Source organism: Myotis myotis, unplaced genomic scaffold (assembly GCF_014108235.1).
Source record: "Myotis myotis isolate mMyoMyo1 unplaced genomic scaffold, mMyoMyo1.p scaffold_m19_p_10, whole genome shotgun sequence".
NCBI classification, from domain to species: domain Eukaryota; kingdom Metazoa; phylum Chordata; class Mammalia; order Chiroptera; family Vespertilionidae; genus Myotis; species Myotis myotis.
The window spans coordinates 27,296,040-27,320,012 of NW_023416314.1; the positions used below are offsets into that span (position 1 = coordinate 27,296,040).

General features: G+C 40.8%; 1 protein-coding gene across 3 annotated transcripts in view; it reads left to right on the forward strand.

Annotated features, from left to right (window-relative positions):
* The window catches only part of CTSC (cathepsin C), a 45,558-nt gene that overhangs the window by 18,268 nt on the left and 3,317 nt on the right, over positions 1–23,973 (forward strand). For 2 of the 3 annotated variants that reach the window (XM_036324728.1, XM_036324729.1), the window contains 4 exons: positions 3,975–4,141; positions 10,826–10,981; positions 17,087–17,202; positions 23,837–23,968. In XM_036324728.1, the coding sequence (XP_036180621.1) occupies positions 3,975–4,141; positions 10,826–10,981; positions 17,087–17,202; positions 23,837–23,968 (571 nt within the window). Of the gene's footprint in view, positions 1–3,974; positions 4,142–10,825; positions 10,982–17,086; positions 17,203–23,836; positions 23,969–23,973 lie in introns of those variants that run through there. The other variant, XM_036324731.1, reaches the window with a different exon arrangement.

Sequence of the window (23,973 nt, forward strand, 5' to 3'; positions counted from 1 at the left end):
TATGAAATGTTTATAAAGTATTAAGTGATAGGTAAATGTTGGGGGAGGAGCAGAGAGTCATTGAACAAATATGAATGATCGAGGGACTGGAGCAAAATCAGTCATGCTGACTCAGTCTAGTGATTTTCCCTCTCAAAATAACAAGTTGGCCTTCCTCTTACAGGGGGAGTTTAATTGCTGATAACCATCATGCTTATAACTATGACTCAGTTACGCCAAGTAGGTGAGCGAAACCACACGGATGAGAAACACAGGGCCTATTTCTTCTACTTTGAATGCCCCTAACTCTTTTGGTATGTTGGGCAAGTTATTTCATCTGTGATTTTTTTATTTATTTATTTTTTTTTGCTGAGACGGGGAAGTTTCTCGGGCTTCTCCAAGCATGGCTGGCTTGCTGCACCACATGATGTTGTAATGAACTATATACATGTTTGTTTACTTCATAAAATCCTAAACTTCTTGAGGGCTGGGGCCTCATCAATACATATGTACTTGCTAATACATATATACTAGAACTTTGCACAATGCCAGGGAAATAGTATGTGACCATTATGTATTTGATAAATAAATGAAAGAACTTAGCAAACTGTACCAAAAGTTATGTAAATAATGATTGTTTTCGGAAAGTGTAACCGTAATACCAGATGGATCCAAGTCAGCAGCCTCTAGGAACACCTGGACCCTCCCTCATAGATGTCCTCTTCTAGGACTTTGGAGGCTACTACTCTCATTTTTAGGAAATCAGAGCATTTTTAAAAGTGATTAATTCCACAAAATCTATATAACAGTCTCCATTTGGTAAATAACCAAGAAAATCCCACCCAGAGACTCATTTCACCTTCCATGCCCATTTTTCAAAAAGCATATTTCATAATGTATATATTTGCATTCAACCTAAGTATTACCTTGTATTTTTCTCCTCCGAATGTGTCATAGGTGCTCTCTGTTTATTGTTCTATAGAGCGGTCAGCGAACTTTCTCTGAGACACTAAGTGTTTAGGCTTCATAGTCTTATGGTTTTTATGGCAGCTGCTCAGTTCTGCTGCTGTAGTGCTAAAGCAGCCATAGACACATAAACAAGCAGCCTGGCCATGTGCCAATCGACCTGTATTTATGAAAGCAGGCAGCCTTCCCTCCCTTAGTTTGCTCACCTCTCCTCTATAGAACTCATATGGATCATTTAAGATGGTAGGTAATATCCCTTTGATTTATTAATTTACTTAGTTACTTGTATACTTGAAAATTTGGGCTATTTTTAAAAAATGTATTTTTTAATGATTTCAGAGAGGAAGGGAGAGGGAGAGATAGAAACATCAATGATGAAAGAGATCATTGGTCAGCTGCCTCCTGCACGCCCCCTACCTGGGATTGAGCCTGCATGTGCCCTGACCAGCAGTCAGACTGTGACCTCTTGGTGCATAGGTCATCACTCAGCCACTGAGCCACACCAGTTGGGGAGGGGTATGCTTTTGTTCTTGTTTTTACCTTTTCCATTATACTGCAGTGAGCATCTTCTGTGTTTAGTGTTTCTTTTTTTCCATGTATTTATTTTTGCTGATTTCTGCAACATAGATCTCAAGCACTCTCACAGCCTTGTCAAGGCTGTTTTCTAAAACAGCAGAGGATCAGGCAATGTTGGCTTGGCCACACCTGGCCTGTGTGACTGGCATGTGACAGGGAGAAGGGAACATGACCAAGAGCCTGTGCCAAAGAGAAACGCTCAGGGTGGAGGTTGCATCACATGAGGTTACCAATATTAGACTGCTTTAGACCTATAAACATTGCTGCTTCATGTACCTCAGCACAATTAGCATAAATTTTGTCAACCTTTCACACAGCAAACCCTCTAACTTGCAGCCCGAGTACATCCTAGGCCAGTGATGGCGAACCTATGACACACGTGTCAGAGGTGACACGCGAACTCATTTTTTTGGTTGATTTTTCTTTGTTAAATGGCATTTAAATATATAAAATAAATATCAAAAATATAAGTCTTTGTTTTACTATGGTTGCAAATATCAAAAAATTTCTATATGTGACACGGCACCAGAGTTAAGTTAGGGTTTTTCAAAATGCTGACATGCTGAGCTCAAAAGGTTCGCCATCACTGCCCTAGGCCTTTATTTCAGTGTTCCTTGTTCTGAGTTGGGGCTTGAGCAGGGATGCTTGGAGTGGTGAGCTGAACTCATGCTTGTGAAGATATTCTTAGCCAGAGGGAGATAGATGGGCTTCACAATGTCATCAATGCTACTGTTTAGTAGCCCTTAGTAATTTATCTTGTGCTGTGTGGCTTTAGTGGGTGGTGAATCCAGGATTCAAATCCAGCTCTTTTGGGTTCTAAGGTCATACATTTTTAATTCTACCACTCAATATAACTTGATTTCGGAGCTAGTCAGACACAATTAGGTAATTTTATCTTTAAGTATAGGTTAGCCCACTCATTCCTCTACACTTGGGGTCTGCAAACTATAGTCCTGTTTTGTAAATCAGGTTTTATTGGAACGCAGTCTAGTTCATTCATTTATCTATTCTCCATGCACCTTCTATATTGCATGGTGGCACTGAGTGGTTATGACAGAGGCATTAAATCTGCAAACTTTAGTCCATGGACCAAAACCAACCTACTGTATCCTTTGGTCAAGAAAAGTATTGAAGCACAGCTGACTGTGGTGTCGATTTGACTGCTTTTGTTCAATTAAATTAAGTCAATGCCTGAAATTGTGTCCAACTCCCCTCATAGAAACTTTAGCATTGCCCCCCTGCATCTCACTCTCTGTCTATGCTCTCATTGTGGAATATGTCTCCCTCCTCCATGAGGAGATGTTATAACATGAGGGTTTTAGGTTCTGAAGCCAAAGCCTCTGAGTTCAAATCCTGGATATGTCACTTTATAGTTACCATTGGAATAAGACAAAGGGTATGTTAGTGAAATAAAGTAGACAGAATACTTAGTAATCAGGTTACTTTAGCTCTCTCATGATCAGAATCCTATATAATAAAAGGCTAATATGCAAATCAACCAAATGGTGAACAATCGGTTGCTATGATGTGCACTGACCAGCAGGGAGAAGATGCTCAATGCAGGAGCTGCCCCCTGGTGGTCAGTGCACTCCCACAGGGGGAGCACTGCTCAGCCAGAAGCCCTGAGCCTGGCTCACGGCTGGTGAGCGCAGTGGTGGTGGCGGGAGCCTCTCCCGCCTCCGTGACAGTGCTAGGATGTTTGGCAGCACTCCCTTGGGGGAGCGGGCCTAAGATGTCAGTTGGACATCCCCCAAGAGCTCCAGGACTGCGAGAGGGCACAGGCTGGGCTGAGGGACTCCCACCTCCCTGTGCACGAATTTTGTGCACTAGGCCTCTAGTAGTCTAATAAATTTGAAGAACAAGAGAAGAAAGGATTTTGTTTAGTCCTATGGAAAAGTTGAAAAGTTTTATCTCTGGTTCTTGTGTTTTGTTGGAGTGGACCTTTTGAGTGGAAAACTGTAGTCTACAAAAAGCAGGATTTTGTTTCTGTTATGTAACAGCTCTGTTCCCTTAGGTATAAGCTACCTATTCTCTCTGAGCTGAGCCTCCCTCTTCTTGCTGGGAAAAAGGGGTTCTGGGTGTCTGTTTCCTCATAGGCTTATTGTGAGGATGAAATGAGATAATTTGTAAAATGCCTGGAATGTGGCAGTTGCTATAAAAATGTTAGTTTCTTTCCCTGCCTTTCACACCCAGAAGTGTTTTGTTATGTAAATTTTATTTGGTGACTAACCATGCTTATCATATAGACATTTATTTATTTATCTTCCCTTTTCCAGAATACTTTCTCCTTGTAAGCTCTCAGGGTGAAGTTTTCCTTTTGGTTGTCTGAGGCTGATCTGGAAGGTGAACCGAAAGGGGTGGGGGTCGTCTTTACTGTGATGGGGAGGCAGGGAAGTGGACCTGCGAGTTGACCACAGATTCACGAGGCCTCTCTTTCCCTTATTTAATTGCAGTATAAACAAGAGGGCAGCAAGGTGACCAGTTACTGTGATGAGACCATGACCGGGTGGGTGCACGATGTGCTGGGCCGGAACTGGGCTTGCTTTACCGGAAAGAAGGTGGGAATTGCCGCGGAGAATGTGAGAGTGAACGCTGCCCACCTTGAAGGTCTCCAGGAAAAGTGAGTTGTCACAAATGAACAATATATTCCATTTCGTTTTTATTGTGTATGACATTAGGTGTGTATGTTAAATTCTTGGAAAATTTTATTTTGATTGTATAAAATGTATTTGCTTGGAAACAAAGCTTTACTGGAAAAATATGTCGACTGGTGTAAATGAGAGAAGAAAGCATGGTTTTTCAAAGTCCTCCAAACATGATGTGTAAGAGGACTACAGAACCACAGTGACTAATAAAGAAAAGTCATTTTATTATTGCCATGTAAAAGCATGTTGCATGATGTTTGTAGACACATATGTTTATGTTGCAACAAGTGTAGGCGATACTGATTGGACATAAATTTTAAGGCAGTAGTAACTGAAATTAAAATTCTTAGTGTTTATGTAGTGTATGCCATCTGCTAGGGCTGCCACAGCAAAGGACCACAGACTACATGGCTTAAACAACAGAAACTTATTTTCTCACAGTCCTGGAGGCTGGGAGTCCAAGATGGAGATGTAGGCAGGTTTGATTTCCTCTGAGGCCTCTCCCTGGGCTTCTCATGGCCACCTGCTCTCTGTGTCCTCATGTGATTATCCACTGTCTGTGTCCTCGTTTCTACTTCTTGTAAGTGCACCATACAGATTGGGTTAGGACTCACTCGTATGACCTCTTTTTTTACTTTAGTTTCTTCTGCAAAGGCCCAGTCTCCAAATACAGTCACATGCTGAGATCCTGGAGGTTAGGACTTCAGCATCTGAATTTGGACAGGACACAGTTCAGCCTGTAAAATGCAATTAATGCTTTTGTTAAGTTTGGTGCACGTTAGGTAACGTGAACCACACAAACAAGAGATTTCAGACTTTATTAGTTTGGACGGAAAAGAAAAATTAATATTGGTAGCAGCTTTTTATGTTTTATTTAGCTGTGAAATCCCCTGAGAGTGCACATGAACACATCATTAAAGCAGGTCACACTGACAGGAATGACTCCTGCAGCTGAGAGGTGGGGGGCCTGCGTGTAGAGGACGGGATGTGCGCTTCTGGTAAAGTGCTGACCTAGGTCCACACTGACCCATGCCCCCCATTTAGCTTTTAAATTGCTTTGCTTGGCTTGATCGTTGAGCAACACATTTCCTAATAAGCTGTTCACTTTTTACTCTGCTGTTTAGGATTTACTATGTACTATTGTACTTATTTGATATTTCAAACGTTGCCTCATTTAGCGTAGAAGCTAAATTGCTAACTGGAGTGCTTAGAGCCTATGTTACATCACCTGTGAAATGAGGAGGAAATTACTCTCAAGATCTCTTTCAGCTCTTAATAATCTGCTAACCCATACATAGTGAGGTACATTATCTTTTAATCTCATTGGGTTTAATATATATATATTAAACACACATGCATATATTTCACCCATTAACTCCATAATATGCCATTATGAGTTAGTTTTCAGCAGTCACATCCTTGCTCACGGCTGCATAAGGATGTGCTTAAGTGGAAAACGGAGATCAGAGACATGGCCAAAGGTGACATCACCCAGCCTACGCCATTTCAGTACAGTTGTCAAGTTCAGTGCCAGTTGGTAAAGCCGGTTCGCTTCTGTTCCCTTTGTCAAGGATTCTCACATTTTGGAAAATCGGACCATTTCCTGGTTCAAATTCTCAGTGGCTTTATCTAGAATCTTATTGGCAACTGGTTACTGTAACACCAGCCCAGCCTTCTCTGCCCCTGTGCTGGGGCACTTCCCAGGGTGACGATAATACTGCAGGTCGCCGACCCCTATGCCAAAAGTGAGCTTCTCCGGGAGGTTTTGTTTCCCATGGGATCCAGTGTATTGAACACGCCACACCCTTTCATTTTGGCGAGAACAAGGGCGTCACTCATGAGGTCTAGACGAGGGTCTGGGTGTGAACATTGTAGAAAGAATAAGCAGCCTTTAGCCAGTGGTTCTCAACCTTCTGGCCCTCATGTTGTGACCCAACCATAAAATTATTTTTGTTGCTACTTCATAACTGTAATGTTGCTACTGTTATGAATCGTAATGTAAATATCTGATATGCAGGATGGTCTTAGGCGATCCCTGTGAAAGGGTCATTCGACCGCCAAAGGGGTCGCGGCCCACAGGTTGAGAACTGCTTCTTTAGACTCTCATGGGTTGGATGGTGTCAAAGCTCAGGAAATCTCATTGTTTGCATTCTCCACCACAAAAGTGTCAAGTCCGCTTCCTTGCGGGTAGAACCAGGGCTCCACCTCCTCCTGGCTCATGGCTGACATGAGGTGAAACGGCTTCCAGTACCTGGTACCTGGTGGGGAAATGGTGCACTATTGGAATATCCTTTGTATCGCTTGGCCACATTCCAGCTTGTCTTGGGAGACTCTGGCAGTCAATCAGCTTCCGTGGGCTTAGGGACCAATGCCAGTACCTGCAGGTGCTGATAGGCTTCGGTAGGTAATTCCACCCACGCTGTGTAAACAGCTGGGAAAGTGCCCTCCAGGTGAACCTGCCCGGTTATCTATCTCACGGATCAGAACTGGAGCCACCCTCTTGGAGCACAGCTTCTTGTGGACACACAGGACGTTGATCTCCACCATCTTCTCTGTGTCACAGACCTGGATGTTTGCTCGGATGGTGCTGATGAACCCAACCAGTTTCCGACTTGAGACCACTCGAACCCACAGTGCCGTGGAGGGAGCCAGCCAGGTGCTGGAGAGCCCATAAAGGAAATTCTGGGGGATAATCAAGCCGAAACATGTTGCCATCCTCTCGCTCGTCATTCTCATTCAGGAGGGCGTATAATTCTTGTTCCACACCATGATCCCCAGGTCCACGGCATCCCAGGTGAAGCCCTGGGGCAGGGCATAGGGCCCCTGGCAGATGTTGTCTTTGTCGGGCTTTGCACTCCGGACCCTGGCTGTTGACCACTCCTCCCAGTTTGAGGACCTGCAGCTTTTTATTTTTTAATATATTTTATTGATTTTTTACAGAGTAGAAGGGAGAGGGACAGAGAGTTAGAGAAACATGGACCAGCTGCCTCCTGCACACTTCCCACTGGGGATGCGCCCACAACCAAGGTACATGCCCTTGACCAGAATCGAACCTGGGACCCTTCAGTCCGCAGGCCGATGCTCTATCCACTGAGCCAAACCAGTTAGGGCAAGGACCTGCAGCTTTACTTGCTAGCCTCTTCCGTTGTTTTGGCAATGAAAACAGTTCAGTGGCCTTCTGTATTTCCTGATCTTCTGCTGGCAAAGAATTCATCTTCACAGGCTGATTCTGGGCTGACTCTGACTCGCTGCCTTTTTCTTTGTTTTTTTGTTTCTTTGTCTTCTTTTTGGCTCTAGTAGTATTGGCTGGACTCAAACCACCCCAGTGTAGCTGCTCTCCTCCTGGTCTTTGCAATCCCTGTTGTGCTCAAGACGATTTCATTTCCCTTCCATCACCTGAGGCCTGAGGCACCAGTGACTGTCACTCTCTGCCACGCCTCCTTATCTCATTGGATCTCACACACGAAAAACAATGGTGTTTAAGACCTTCTTTGTCATTACTGTAATACACATAGCATAGGATATTTTTATTTTCTTAATATATTTTTATTGATTACAGAGAGGAAGGGAGAGGAAGAAAGAAACATCAATGAAGAGAGAGAATCATTGATTGGCTGCCTCCTGCATGCCCCACAATGGGATTCAAGACTACAACCTGGCCATGTGTCCTGACCGGGAATCAAAGCCTGAACTCCTGGTTCACAGTTTGACATCCAACCACTGAGCATCACTGGCTGGGCTAGCACAGGATGTTTTGTTAGATGTTACAATACAGGTCTGGTTACTGCTTTTCAAATACTTGAAGTCCATGAAATAGTGACTCTTATCAGTGGGAAATATTTCAAGGTATACATTTACAATTTAACATTTACTCTCGTCTAAAGAAACCAATAACTGTCATTTGCTTTCATTGTGATAGTGTGGTGAGAAGTATGATACAGGCAGTTTTATAATCTATTTAAGAAAAATACATCTCTGGTTTCATACTTTTCAACAAGTGGGGAAGAACTTTGGTAAAAACATTAAAAGGTTATCAAGGTAGTTGAATGTTTTTCTTATTAATTTCAGTGCTGCCAGGTTTTTGACTATATCAAAATGGTATATGAAATAAGTATTCTGGGCCTAAATGGAAAATGGTATAATCTTTCAGGAAGGCAATTTTTTTTTTTTTTTTGGTAATGTAACATCAGCACTTTCTTCAAATTTTTAAAAACAGTCTTTATTCTAAAATAAAAATTTTAAAAATCCACAGGTTAAGTACACCATGGTATACTTTTGTTGGCAGGTATTCCAGTAGTGTAAGTTAAGAAAAAGAAAAGCACACAGTATGCCTAAGATGGTACGCAGGTTAGGTTTATCTTGCTTTCCATAAAAGAAAGTTTATGGAAGTCTTGGATAATGGGTCATACTTCAGCCACTGAATTGAATTCAGTTGTAATAATATTATAATTCTATAATTCTTAGCACCTGGCACATAAGCTGGGCCACATGTTTGAATTAAATGAGTAATCAACTCCCCCATTTTCTTCTTTGTATGTTATATTTATTTACGTCTGACTCCAAGCATTTAGTGTCAGGTACACCAGTGCTTCTCAGATTTTAATGTTATTGTGAGCCACTGCTCTGGGGAAAGAGGGATCTTATTAAAATGCATATTCAGATGAGTGTGGGTTGGCTGCATTTCTACCAAGTTCCCCATTCAAGAACCCAATTTTAGTAACAAGGATATAAACCAAATGTTCATATGGAATACTTTTTTAAATCATGTAGTTATAATGTTGGCCATACTCTGTGTACATTATACAGTTTGTTCTGTTCTCTCTCTCTCTCTCTTTTAAAAATGATTACAAAGTTATAAAAGTGCATGGTAGAAACTGTAAGAGGTAGGGAAAGATGGTGATCCTGTGTCACCACTCAGATAACCATGGTAGGCATTTTTAAAAGGTACTTATATTATAAATATATATTATACTTTCACATAATTGGTTAATTTTCTATAAACTTCCTTTTATTCTGCTTTTTAATTTAATATAGACTTAGCACCCTTCCATATCACTAAATAATCTTCTAGACATTTTTACTGACTACACTATATAGTGTATTATTTATTTAATCAGTCCCTTATCTTAAAAGATTTGTTTAGTTTGTTTATAATCTATCACTAGTGTAAGTGTTTCATTGAACATCTTTGTATATACATCTTAGTTAGCTTGAACCTTTACTTTCATCAGAGACATTCTAGTTCCAGGCTACTGATATATATCCTATATAATAAAAGGCTAATATGCAAATTGTTCCCTCAATCAGGAGTTCAACTGGGAGTTTGACCAGGGGGCAGGGCTAGCCAGCCAACCACCCATGTCCCCTCTCCCCTGGCCAGTCCCACCCCCAATCAGCGCCCCCCCCAATCGGGGGTGGGGCCAGCCCGCCAACCACCCACAGCCCCTCCCCCGGACTGATCTGGCCTGATTGTTCCCATTTGGGGCAAGCCAGCTGGACCCCACCTGTGCAAAAATTTGTGCACTTGGGGGGTCCCTCAGCCCGGCCTGTGCCCTCTCACAGTTTGGGACCCCTCAGCGGATGTCCACCTGCTGGCTTAGGCCCACTCCCCAGGGGATCGGGCCTAAGCTGGCAGTCAGACATCCCTCTGGCAGCCTGGGAGCCCTCAGGGGATGTCCACTTGCCAGTGGGGAGCAGGCCTAAGCTGCAGTCGAACATCCTTAGTGCTGCTGAGGAGGCAGGAGAGGCTCCCGCCACCACCGCTGTGCTGGCAGCCGTCAGCCTGGCTTGTGGCTGAGCAGAGCTCCCCCTGTGGGAGCTCACTGACCACTGGGGGGCATCTCCCGCATTGAATGTCTGCCCCCTGGTGGTCAGTGTGTGTCATAGTGACCAGTCATTCCCAGTCGTTCTGCTGTTAGGGTCAATTTGCATATTACCCTTTTATTATATAGGATATATATCCTCAGGCAAGAGTGGACAGTGCCTTTTGGACTCACAGACTGTCTCTTTATATATGAACCAAACCAAATTTGCTTTGGTGCCAGAAAAATGTCTTTGTTTGAACAAAGGATATGAACACAAACTGTACTATAGCCTATGTATTTAGAGCCAAAGTAAGGGAATTTTTCTGATCAAAAATTGCTTACCATTTATTGTTGGAGTGTCTGATGCCGTCACTGGAGGCTCCCAAGTGTTCCTTAGCTGGGTTGATGGGGTCATATTCAATACAAAATGACTTGAGTACAGTGAATACTCATTAGGGTTGAGGATAATGCAGGGATCCTTAATATTTTGATTTTTGTCTTCTGAAATTGGGTTTTATTTTACCTTATAATTTTCAGTTTATCTCAATTTTGTGTTCTGTATATACGATATTGCTTTTCCCATTGACTATTGGGAAATTTGCCATTGTATGTTTCTCTCTATACCATGGTGTACTTAACCTGTGGATTTTTTAAACATTTTTATGTTAGAATAAAGACTGTTTTGAAGATTTGCATAAAGTGCTGATGTTACATTACCAAAAAAAAAAAAAAATTGCCTTTCTGAAAGATTATACCATTTTCCATTTAGGCCCAGAGTATATGAATGCTTATTTTAATGGAGTCTAGTTACGTCAGTAAAGAGTGTGCCTAAAGCTATCTTGTTTTTGTTGGCAGGTATTCCAATAGGCTCTACAAATATAATCACGACTTTGTGAAAGCGATCAATGCTGTTCAGAAGTCTTGGACTGCAACCACATACCTGGAATATGAGACTCTTACCCTGAGAGAGATGATTAGGAGAAGTGGTGGCCACGGACAGAGGCTCCCCAGGTAATAAAGCACATCTCTTGACACCAATAAAGATATTGAATGCCATCATCCCTTCCAACCAGCATCTCTCCCTGGGTTGGCCACCATTTCACTGGTCATCCCAACTTATATTTTTTCTGTTATCTAAGGAAGGGAGAGAGAGAAAAAAGAGTGAGAGAAAAATCAATGTGAAAGAGAAACTATCTATTGGTTGCTTCCAGCCCCAACCCTGACCAGGGATTGAATTTGAAACCTAGGTATGTGCCCTGACTGGGAATCAAACCTGCTACCTTTTGATGTACAGGATAATGCTCCAACCAACTGAGCCACACTGACTAGGGCCGTGATCGGCAAACCGTGGCTCGCGAGCCACATGCGGCTCTTTGGCCCCTTGAGTGTGGCCACAAAGTTTCAATCGCACTGTATGTGCGTGACCGTATGTGGTATTTTGTAGAAGAACCACACTCAAGGGGCCGCAGTTTGCTGACTACTGGGCTAAGGCCTATTGTCTTTTTTTTTTTTTATAATATATTTTATTGATTTTTTACAGAGAGGAAGGGAGAGGGATAGAGAGTCAGAAACATCGATGAGAGAGAAACATCGATTAGCTGCCTCCACCCCCCCACCCCCCACTGGGGATGTGCCCACAACCAAGGTACATACCCTTGACCAGAATCGAACCTGGGACCCTTCAGTCCGCAGGCCAACGCTCTATCCACTGAGCCAAACCAGCCAGGGCTGTTGTCATTTTTTTTTTTTTGACCATTTTCCTCTCCTATTCACACACACTCTCATGCTCTCCAATTCCTGTTTATGGGTTTTGCTTTCACAGCATCTGCCGTTTCCATGATTCACTTTCCATTTTCTTTTCTTTTTTTTCAATATATTTTTTACTAGGGGGGTAAAGGGAGGGGGGATGAGAGATATCTGTAATATATTTTTTATTGATTTCAGAGATGAAGGGAGAGAGAGAGATAGAAACATCAATGACGAGAAAGAATCATTGATCAGCTGCCTCCTGCACACCCCCTACTGGGGATCAAGCTGGCAACCTGGGCATGTGCCCTGACCGGGAATCAAACTCTGACCTCCTGGTTCATAAGTCAATGCTCAACCACTGAGACATGCTGGCGGGGCTCCCTTTCCATTTTCTAAACTCTGGCTTAGTTAGGGGCTTTGTTGTCTCTCTCCTGCCTTGTGGCTCAGCCTCCTACCCCGTCTCTTTGGTCCTGTTTCTTTGATATCTTTCCCTCTCTCTCCCCATTCTAAGCCAATCTATAAAATATTGCCAATTTCATCTTTCTTTACTCAGCTATTACTGTGTTACTGCCTATTGTCTAATGGATACATTTAACTTGGTAAGCAAAACCATCTAAACTTGACAGTAATATATTTAAGTACTGTGACCTGCTTTCAAAAATATGACACAATGACTGAAAACTTTCCTTTCATATCATCTCTATTCATGATATTTCCTTGTCTCAAATACCCCTCAACTTGCCTGTCAAATTTGCCACCTGTAAACATCTCAAAATCATCTTTCTGTTTTAAGTTCCAACCAAAAATGTTTCTTGTTTACCAATATACTTTTACTATCCTCAGCCAGAAGTGACATTTTCTATCTTTAGCTTACACACCCCAGAGTGTAGTGTTACTTTGGGAAATTAGGTCGTAATACTTTTAATTTATATAGTCAGGAATTTGGTAGGATTTTTAAAAATTCTTTCAAAACCATAGCTGCATCTATCAGAGCATATAGTTCCTTAACATTTGCTAAGTAGCCAACGGTGTTTCTGTGATGCCAGACCTTGCTTCAGGAGAAATTCATAGAACTGAAGGGCAGGGAACTGGAAACCAATAGGGAGCTAGTGGGAGTCAGTCAATTGTGTATGGTTGCTATTTTCCCTTAATAATCATAACGTTTTCCAAATTTCTGAGATGATATTGATAATTTCCTTAATATAAATAGAGTCCTTGGTCCAGATTTTATTGTTTGAACAGGCCACTCATTGGTTAACTGTTAAGTAATTAAAATGAATTATGACTTTTATCTTCAAACTAATAATCCTAATGCTCTGGCATTCTTCAGCTATGAGGCTGTTTGGAGACTTTTCCTACCTCTCAGAGTTCTGCCCCTTTTTCAAAAAGAATCTTACATGGTATTTCTCAAGGTGATTCTAAGGAACTGCTTGTCTATGAGATGCTCTTGATAATCAAAATTGGGGAGTGCAGTATGTCGTGTTCTTTCTTAGATTCATAAAGTGAAGAAGTGGGGCTCCTGCCTGAAAGATAAGAGCCTCAGACACAACTGCTTTGCCACCTGTCATGTGCCATATAGTTGAGGAACTCCCGTGCTCCGCTCCCCTCTCTCTCTCCACCTCACCACCTTTGTTCTGGGGAAGGGCTAGCTTTATGAAGGGCTGCTTTTGAGGCTAAGGCTCCATAGGAGGCTTGGGATATGGAGATGGAATTGAGTGAAGTTGGAAAGACTGAAGTAGACATTGTGGTCTAGCTGCTTCCATTTCAATTGCATTTTATATACAATAAAAACTCTCAGAGGTACTTTTTAAAAATATATATATTTTATTGATTTTTTACAGAGAGGAAGGGAGAGAGATAGTCAGAAACATCGATGAGAGAGAAACATCGATCAGCTGCCTCCTGCACATCTCCCACTGGGGATATGCCCGCAACCCAGATACATGCCCTTGACCGGAATCGAACCTGGGACCCTTCAGTCCGCAGGCCAACGCTCTATCCACTGAGCCAAACCGGTTTCCGCGAGATTCTTAACTTTAGGTGTAGGAAATTTGTGCAACTGCTGAAATTATAGAAAAGTTCATTATTTGGGGGCATCTCCCTGAGTCCAGAGCTTTCACCAGATTCTTAAAGAATTTGGACCTAATTGATTAAGAGCCGGTAATGTAAAGTGTAACTATAATGTTGTAATTCCCACATCTCCATCTTCCAAATTCCTGTTTCACTCCCTTCATTTTTACACTGTTCAGCTTCAGTTGTCACACTGTTTTTGCTTTGTCCGTGGTGTGTTGATGGGCAAACATTCTGCCTTATAGAGTGGTGGGAAGGAGGAAGTTAACATTTGAATGCCTCTTGTGGGCCAGAGAGTCACTTAAATCTATCAGTATTCTATTTAATCTGTTCAATGACATGAATGATGATGATGATGACAGTTATCACACTAGCTTAATAATTTATTTATCAAGGACTTATCAGAGACAGGCATTGTTCTAAGCACTATTTTCCTAAAAATTCTTTGAGTTAGATATGCTTATACTCATTTTAATAGGAGCCCATTATAGTTTTGTGGTGTTAAGATCTTTGACTGCCCTAACTGGTTTGGCTCAGTGGATAGAGCATCGGCCTGCAGACTGAAGAGTCCCAGGTTCGATTCCGGTCAAGGGCATGTACCTTGGTTGCGGGCACATCCCCAGTGGGGAGTGTGCAGGAGGCAGCTGAATCGATGTTTCTATCTCATTGATGTTTCTAACTCTCTATCCCTCTCTCTTCCTCTATATAAAAATCAATAAAATATATATATATATATATATATATATTTTAAAAAAAGACCTTTGACTAACGCCTTGTCCATTGTGGCTCAGTTGGTGAGAACATCATCCTGTACACCAATAGGTGGTGGGTTCGATTCCCAGTCAGAGTACATACCCAGGTTTTGGGTTCGATCCCCAGTTGGGGTGTGTGTAGGAGGCAAACTATCAGTGTTTCTCTCTCTCATTGATGTTTCTCTCTCTCCCTTCCTCAAAAAAAAAATTATTGAATCCTAAATTAAAAAAAAAAAAAATGTCCAGCCAATGTGGTTCAGTTGTTAAACCAGAAGATCACCGTTCAATTCCCAGGCCAGGCCCACGCCTGGGTTTCAGACTCGATCCCCAGTAGGGGGTGTGCAGGAGGCATCTGATTAATGATTCTCTCTCATCATTGATGTTTCTATCTCTCTCTCCATCTCCCTTCCTCTCTGAAAAGCAATAAAGACATATTTTAAAAAAATAAGATCTTTGACTGATGTCACACAGCTAGTAAGTGGTGAAGCCACTTGTAAGAGGTTGGTATAACTCTGAGATACCCGCCATGAAATTATGGTATGCTGCCATGCTTCAATTCCTTTTTTATCTTCCATATTTTTTAGTGTGTTTTTAGGTATTTATAGGATAATTAGTTAATATTTACTGAGTAGTTGAATCTTTTGGCCTCTCAACATAAAAATCACAGAAATTGTTCATTTCCTTCCAAAATTTGTTTGTACCCTAGTTTTTATTCATAAATTTCAGAGTAAATACCCAAGGTTTATATCTCTTTTTTTCTGTCCAGCATATAAAATTTTCATGATGCATAGCTTTTTTATGTACATCGGTAATTCCATGGACATTATCCAGGTTAAATGTTTTATAGCATTACTATAATTGCCTTGTATTTGTTATGGTAGTTTATGTATGTTTCATGTCTCTTAATGCTGTTTTTTATGTATATGGTCAAAGACCACCTCATGTTCATCTTCTAGCAATGTCCCTGGCTTAGTTAATATTTTAGCGAAAAATTGACATTTCTATATGGAATATGCCATCTTTTCTTTTTAAAAAATACATCTTTATTGATTTCAGAGAGGAAGGGAGAGGAAGAGAGAGATAGAAACATCAATGATGAGAATCATTGATCCACTGCCTCCTGCATGCCCCATACTGGGAATTGAGCCTGCAACCTGGGTATGTGCCCTCACCAAGTTAAGTATTGACCTAGGACCTCATGGTCAATGTTTAACCATTGAGCCAGACTGGCTGTGCAGTGCTATCTATTCTTTACAGTTCTCAAGGTTATGATTGCTAGTCAGAAATGATTTTCCCCCTGTCTTCCATCTCACTTCCGTTTTGACCTAGCATTAACTTATATAATCCCTTAGATAAGTGTGTGAGAGAAGGACTTAGGATTAGTTGCAGAGGACATGAAGAAGTCCAGAAATAATCTTTGCCAATGACTAACTTGGAAGCTGGTAAAAACCAACTTGGTAATCACTGGAAAGTTAGAACACTGTGGTATGATAATTCCAAGTTGAGTAAGAAATTCAAGTAGTTTACAATAACAGAAAAATAAATGTTACCACAATATAACAGTATTGCCCTAACACAAGAGATAATGGAGCATAGAGAGAAGTGGGTTTTTGTTGGGGGTTGTGGGTAGAGGCTGTTGTATGAGCAGTCTTTAAAATTAAAAGTCAGGGAAAAACTCTAAGGGGATTTTTTCTAATCAGTGGGCAGCAGGCATTTTAAATAGAAGGAACAGCAGTACAAAGACATGGAACACAGAGCATTCGGCAAACTTGGGCAAACTTTAAGAATTCAGGCGTGGCTACAGCTAGAATGGTGTGTGTGTGTGTGTGTGTGTGTGTGTGTGTGTCTGTATGTGTATTTTAAATCTCTAAATTAGAGAAGCTTGTAGAACAATTTCCTCATTTCTAGGCCATGATGAATAGGAAAAAATGTCTATCCATCATTTCATCATTCCAGGCAACTCTCATTTTGTGCCTTCTTTTCCAAGCATAGCCTATAAGCTCTAGTTCTGTAATGATGAAGCAATTTTGTCCTCTGTTTATGGAGCTAGTCTGCCTACTTGATACTTAGATCTTTTATTTCTGTGCCTTCTTCACTTCTTTTACCTCCTCACTATCACGACTGACCATCTCCTGAGTTAGATGTCAGTAATTTCTCTATGTCCTTTGTCGGCCATCTTTAACTTCCCATGTCTATTTTCTTGGTCAAAATCTGTTAGAAGTAAAAGAATGCAGCTACTGACACATGTTAAAAACACATTGCAGTGATATACAAAACCAGTGTCATTTCACAGGGGGAAATGACTAGATCATGAAAAAGAAATGCTTAATGAAAGCCACACAACATAGTTCTTTAATAGAGATATTATGTAGATTGCCACATGATTGTGCAATACACACATTGAAACATTGATGAGACAAGTGTCCCTTGAGTCTGAATGTGTATCTTAGCCAGCCAGGAGGTTGAAATTACGGAATTAGAAGTTAGGAAATCATCCTTAAAGGAAAGACTGTATATTGATGTCAAATGTATATTTCCATCCTAGGCCCAAACCTGCACCACTAACTGCTGAAATACATGAAAAGCTTTTACGTTTGCCAACATCTTGGGATTGGAGAAATGTTCATGGTACCAATTTTGTTACCCCTGTTCGAAACCAAGGTAAAAAAAAAAAGTCTAATTTTTCATTAATTTATTCTGAAACATTTATTGAACGTTTACTATCTGCTAAACTCTGCAGTAGATTATGGAGATACAGAGATGAAATGGGCATGATTTACTTTAGTAAAGAAATGGAAATGATACGGCCAATGAATATTCACTTCTTCTTTTGTATCCACAACAGACTTTGGTACTAGATAAGCTCTCGTCGAACTGAGCTTAGAATTTCTTAATTATCCTTCTCGATATAGGTTCCATGTAGCTAATGGGATTAATCAGAGTGATATGTAAGCCAAACTCATTTGCTCTCCTCGTAAGGAGAGACTCATGTAGAAACAAAGAATTGTATACAGACAGAATTGGTATTCTGTCTACAATCCCACTTTGCTAGCTGTCTTCCCCCTCCCTGCCCTGACCCCATCATTTAGTCTTTAAGTACTATAAAAGGCCAGAAAATGGATCCATAATTTTTTTTCTGGTAGATTTTTTAATCTGTGACCTTTCCATTTATTTTATGTCAGGATATTACCTATTCTGGTAAATATTAACCCAGCTTCCAAAACGGTGGCCTGGGAGCGGAGCCTGGGTTTACCAAAGGTATGACTGTAGTTCCATTTTATAAGTTATTTCCAGAAATTGGATACAGAATGAATACATTTAATAACTCTTCCTCTAATAGCACTTGGTAGCAAATTATCTTGTTACCCTAAATTTTAGCCAACAATGACTTGTGGAATCATTTACGTAATACTCAGGTTTATTACTTCTAAGCTCAATTTCAAGATAATTAGAGTACATATGACTGATTTGTTACTGTAAAATATGTGTAGTATTTGCTGTCTGAAACAATCTGATTGGTATCTCCTGAGAACATTATAAGTTAATAACATCCAAAGATAAATTGTTCTTCCCCTTTCCTAAAAATTCAGTGATAATCAGCCTGACCCACTTAATCACCACTGACCCTTCAATTCCGTCCTCACTGAATTCTTGCAAAATGTTCTAAATGCCCAGAGCTCTGAGCAGGTCTTAGAGCAGCCAGTCAGCAAGGTTCCTGTCCAGCTGACACCAGAGGTCTTCCCTTGGTACCAGTTATTCTAGGACTCTTCAGCTCGAGAGAAAGTGTAGAAATCATTCCCTACCTTCTCTCTTGCTGAAGAGGGATTGGAAATGGGAGAAATTTGAAGGTAATTGAGAAATGAAAGGACTGATGTTTAAAGAGAGGATTAAATTTTTCTCTATCATCAAACAGATTTCCTATACTTATTTGAAATGGTTAAGTAACTACTTCATGTCGTATTGATTATGAGGGCCTAGCACAGGTTTGCTTCTGTTGTGTTGCATGTTTATAGAATACTAGAGGCCTGATGCATGAAATTTGTGCAAGAGGCTCGGCCCTCACAGCCCCGGCTCGTGGCCCCAAAGCCCCGCCCACTGTTCATTCTTCAGTCCAGTCTAATTAGCATATTAGCTCTTTATTATATAGGATGTTGTGTTAGGATTTTTTGGTAGTGGCTGAGGATATAAAAACTAATAGGACATGGTCCTTGTCCTAGAGACTCACAGTTTAGCAAGACCTGCAAGCAAAACATTAAAATACAATATGAAAAATTATTTGAGAAAGTGTTTTTAAAACTCAGTGGAAGCCTAGGAGAAGGTGGGGAAAAAAGTTTGGTTCTTCTCACTCCCCAAACGATATGATCAACTAGTGATGAGACAATGACCAACTAGTGATGAGACAGTTAATCAGTGGAAGGAAATTAGACTTTCTAAAGCCAAGTTCTTTAATGTTGATTTTCTTATAGCTTGAAAAGCTAATATTGTCTTCCATATCCCATATTTTGTGAGAGTTATAACTGTGAGTTGTACAGAGGCACGGGTAATTTAAAAACAGAAGGATTCAATAGATTAATTGCTTTGCAATTGATTCCTCATTTGTAGAATCTTGTTCGGTACTTGGGAAAATAATGTACTTAGAGGTTCCTCTTTTGACTTTCTTTTGGTTTTCTGTACTTTCGGTTGGAAAAAAAAAATATTTTCCCTTCCTGTTAATTGGGCAACTTGGAAATTTCCACTAACTTTAAGAACACCAGTGTTCTGTATAACCCAGAATTCAAAATTAGCTGCAGTTAAGGGAATTCACGACTTTATGCAGAGAGCATATCAAGATGAATAAAAAAAAGAGACATTAGGAGGACAAATGAGGTTTTAGCTTTACACTTAGAAACAGGTTTAAGCCCCAGCCTGAATGGCTGGGTTGACTTTGAAGTGTGAGAGGCAAGAGAGCTCGGAAATTGGAAGACATGAACTTCCTTAGTTTTTCTTCCAGCTATGCTGCCTTTATTTATTCCATCTTCATGAGAGAAGAGGCTGTCTCTCAGGTCACGCTACTTAGGAAGTGCAGAGTGTTTTGCTAATGTTTAAAATGTAGTTCATTTCAGACTTGTTTTAAATGCTGTTTATGCTGGAAGGCAGGAACCTTAAACTGTCTGCTTCACCCTATTCATTTTACATACAAGATAGAGAGAAATGCCAGAGAGATCAAGTGACCTATTCACAGTCACATAGCTGAGTGACGAAGCAAGTGGGAGGCAGGAAGGGGTAGGAATTCTGACTCTTTACTACTAGTTCTGTATGTTTCCTGCTGTTGGAAGGTGCAGCTGAACATTGTTAAATCTTGCAAAAGTCACATTATTTACTTGAGACTGTGAAAATTGGCTTGTTGCAGAGCTCTGTCTGGGCCAGACCTCCCTTAGTCTTCTGAAGGGATAATGGTTCTTTTAGAATCTAGGCTCTGGCTTTGGTGTTTGAAAGTCATTAATTACCTCGGCAGCTGACACATTCTACTGGGAACTACAGGGGCTTGAGGGAAGTTACCTCCTTTTCTCATCCCCATGTTTTTTTCTGTTAACAGAGCACATTCTGATCTCTTGAATGTACATGTGACTTGTCGTCCCCCCACCCCCACAATGATGGATGGTCAGAAATAACCAAGAGAGGTTATTTCCTTGGCTGCCATGGGCCAAGAATCCTGGGTGGCCAAAATGGGGCTATTTCCAGACTCTTGTGGAATGTTATTTGTTTACAAGACCCTGTGTTTCATTGTAGGAACAACTGGTTTTGGCTATTTATTGTCACTCATGTAGTTCTTTGACATTCTATCACTTGAAAGTTAAGGAGGGTCCTAAGGATAGTGTTATTTGGATGGTTTAAACAAAATGTATAAGTTAATTTTGGTCTATTTAGTAACTAGATGACAGGGAAAGGGAATTTGAAGATTCATTAAAGTAGATAGAGACCTGTGAACTGAAAAGGACACTAGGCCTGCATTAGCAGACACTAGGCACTAGCCCCTGCCATCTGTTGGCTTTGTGACTTTGGACAGGTCGTTATTGCTTCTTTCCAAGTCTCAGTGTATGCATTATCAAGTGAGTGATAATTCATTTAGTACAACTAAATGAATTCCAAGGCCTTCTCCCAAATGTTTGTCTTTTTATAAAAAGTATGTTTTTATTGATTTTATAGAGAAAGGAAGGGACAGGGAGAGAGAGATAGAAATATCAATGGGAGCTCATCGATTGGCTGCCTCCTGCATGCCCCCTACTGCATGTGTCCTGACTGAATCGAACCAGTGACCTCTTAGTGCATGGGACAATGCTCAACAAACTGAGCTACTGCCAGGGCTTACCAGCAGCCCCTGAATGACGGATGAACAGATTACTCTGACACAGTTTCATTGTGAATGAGAGGGCTAAGGGATGGCCTGGCTGAAGGAACCAGGCAGCCTCAGTTGCTTGCCTTGTTAGCCTTTTATTGTAGTTTTTATCTTTAGATACAATCAGTCGGGTGAGTAATCTTGGGAGGACACATGTGTTTGCATTGTCCTCAAGCAATGGCATCCAGGGATTAAGCATAAGGATTCCAGCAAACACCTGGGGATCTGCACATTCACAGACTTGTTTGGAAAGGACAGGGAATAATTAGGGGCACTGACTTCGACACTCCCCTAAGTCTCCCCTAAGTCAGAATTCCAATAAACAGGGCAGGCAGACTCCCACACACTTCCCTTTTCTCAGAATGTCCTCCTTACAACTTTCCAATCAAGTGTCATGTGTTCCCCAACAAACTACACTGGCCCATCACAAGTGTTTGTCTTCTACTGTCCATAATTTAGATGATCCCCCAACAGCAAAAGCAGTGTATAATGTGATATGGGTAAATCTGAGATGTTTATTAGGAGAGTTTGGGGGAACGTCAGAAATGGTAGCAGTTAAAGGCTAGTAGGGCTCTAATAGATTCTAGGTTTTGGACCTCTGATATTGTTGAATTTCTTAGAGAGGGCTCACATTAGGCCCTAGGGTTGTGTCTCCCTTACAGCTTAGAAACAAGTCAAGGTTCACAATTTCCATTCAAGTCATTTCCCCCCGGATACAAATACATATCTTGTTCATAACTCGACTCTTTGTTGTACAAACATGCATTGCGTTCCCTTGTTCCATCAGGCACCAAGATGAAGAGAACAAATTTCCTGTGAACACTCAAGGAAATTTACAGTATAGTTTGTGGAAAACAATATAAGTAATTCAAATAGAGTTTAGGATGTTGGAGGCTGAGCATAGAGTATCCTGGATTTACTTTGTGTCGTAAATGTTTCCCTCCACGTCCTTCGTGGTTTAGGGTTCAATATCTGGAAGAGGAGCCACACACAAATGAAATAGAAAAGACAAGAGATAATTTGGAAATATTGGGGGACCAGGCGGGTAAGTCCAACTCAAGAGGAAGGACTTCCACCCTTGCTCAGTCCTCACCGACCTTTTATAGTCTGAGGTAAACAATGCAGTGGTTACCATAGTTACAGTTCTTGTGAGTTTCATCTGTTTTGATCATGTTTACACTCCCTGCACTTCCCTCAGCCCATTAGCTTCCCAGGTAAGATCTGGGGAGTGTTATAAGGTCAAGCCTAATTATGCTAAGAGGACTGAGCCCTCTAAGCTGGGACTTGTTTGTGACTTTGCCAGCAGGTCAGTCTGGGGCTCAACCCTATATCAGTTTCCCACAACTTTGCACTCAGGGAGGAATGAGAATCAACAGTTACCTTCTCCAAGTAACATATTTTGAATGCATAATGTTCTTTTGAGTATTTTTCTTTCTAAGGAAACAGTATCTAAAATGTGAAATTTAGCTTTATTAAATAGAACAAATGCAGCATTCTCTTTACGTAGAATGAGTTTTTTGGATTGTAATATGTCAATTCACTAATCTTGTTTTATGTGCATAAGGGAGTGCTCACTATTCAGATAATTTGGTAACTAATATTAGTAAAGTGAACAACATGCCAATTGTGTATATTTGCATTTAGTACCAATATCTTGGTACTAAATTTGTATCAGTGACAAAGAGGCTATGTAATAATAGAAATATTAACATTATGCCCATTTCTTTCTAGAATTATAACAAGTAGAAGTCCCAGTTTTGTTATATATGTGCCACATTTTCTTTTTTTAAAAAAAAAATAATTTTTTTAAAATATATTTTATTGATTTTTTACAGAAAGGAAGGGAGAGAGATAGAGAGTTAGAAACATCGATGAGAGAGAAACATCGATCAGCTGCCTCCTGCACATCTCCCACTGGGGATATGCCCGCAACCCAGGTACATGCCCTTGACTGGAATCGAACCTGGGACCTTTCAGTCTGCAGGCCGACGCTCTATCCACTGAGCCAAACCGGTTTCGGCGTGCCACATTTTCTTATTTCTTAACCACACATTGAAGAAACATAGAAAAATAATATTGTTCACATATTTTTCTTTATAATATATTTTTTCTTCTTTTGAAATAGCAACTATGTTCCTCGCATATTCTTCTTAAGTAAATTGATTTTGTCTTTGCCAGAGCATTCAGGTGTTAAATGAAGCTGTTTTCTTTTCTCTTCTCCCTACCCCCATCAGCTATTTTCATGTTCTTCTCTCCTCTCGGTAATACTTTTCGGGGACCATAGCTATACTGCTGTTACCCTTTTTCACTTGGAATCAGTCTTTTAATTTTACTACCTCCATGTCTTATATCTTTATTTCCTCATTGGACATCTCTAGTACCATATTCATCATTATAATTATTCTCGTTCTTTCTTGGGCTTTGTTGTCTTTTGCCTCCTTGACCCTGGTTAAATCAAACTCTCTATCATATGCCCATCCTTGAGCCCATCTTAGGGTTAGTTCCACCCAGCAAGCTGTGTTAGAAAATGCTGCTTTTGAAAAGCTCAGCTTACTTATATCCCTCAGTCCGTTTTCTCTCGGTCTGGTGGCTCTGCAGACATAGGTCATTTCTTCATGATCAAGAATGCTGTCAAATGCTTTGCAGAAGTTAGGAAGTTTTCGTTCTTTTTTTTTTTTTCCTCTCTTAAAATATTCTCAAGGAAAGCCCCATAGAGTAACATTTGCCTTTTGATGCAAAAGCTGAAATCTTAATGTTTGCTTTAAGTTCAGTCATGTCTGTTGGTTGACTCTTCTTTCATTGTGCTTGAGCAACACTGAGTGTAAATATATTAAAATATCTTAACCACTGAGCTTTTTCTCTTTTGTGAGTACTTCAAAGGTCTCTTGGGTTATATATCTTTTTTTTCTCCGTCACCAGCATCTTGTGGAAGCTGCTACTCATTTGCTTCTATGGGTATGCTGGAAGCAAGAATACGTATTCTAACCAACAATACCCAGTTGCCAATCTTGAGTCCTCAGGAGGTTGTGTCTTGCAGCCAGTATGCTCAAGGTAAG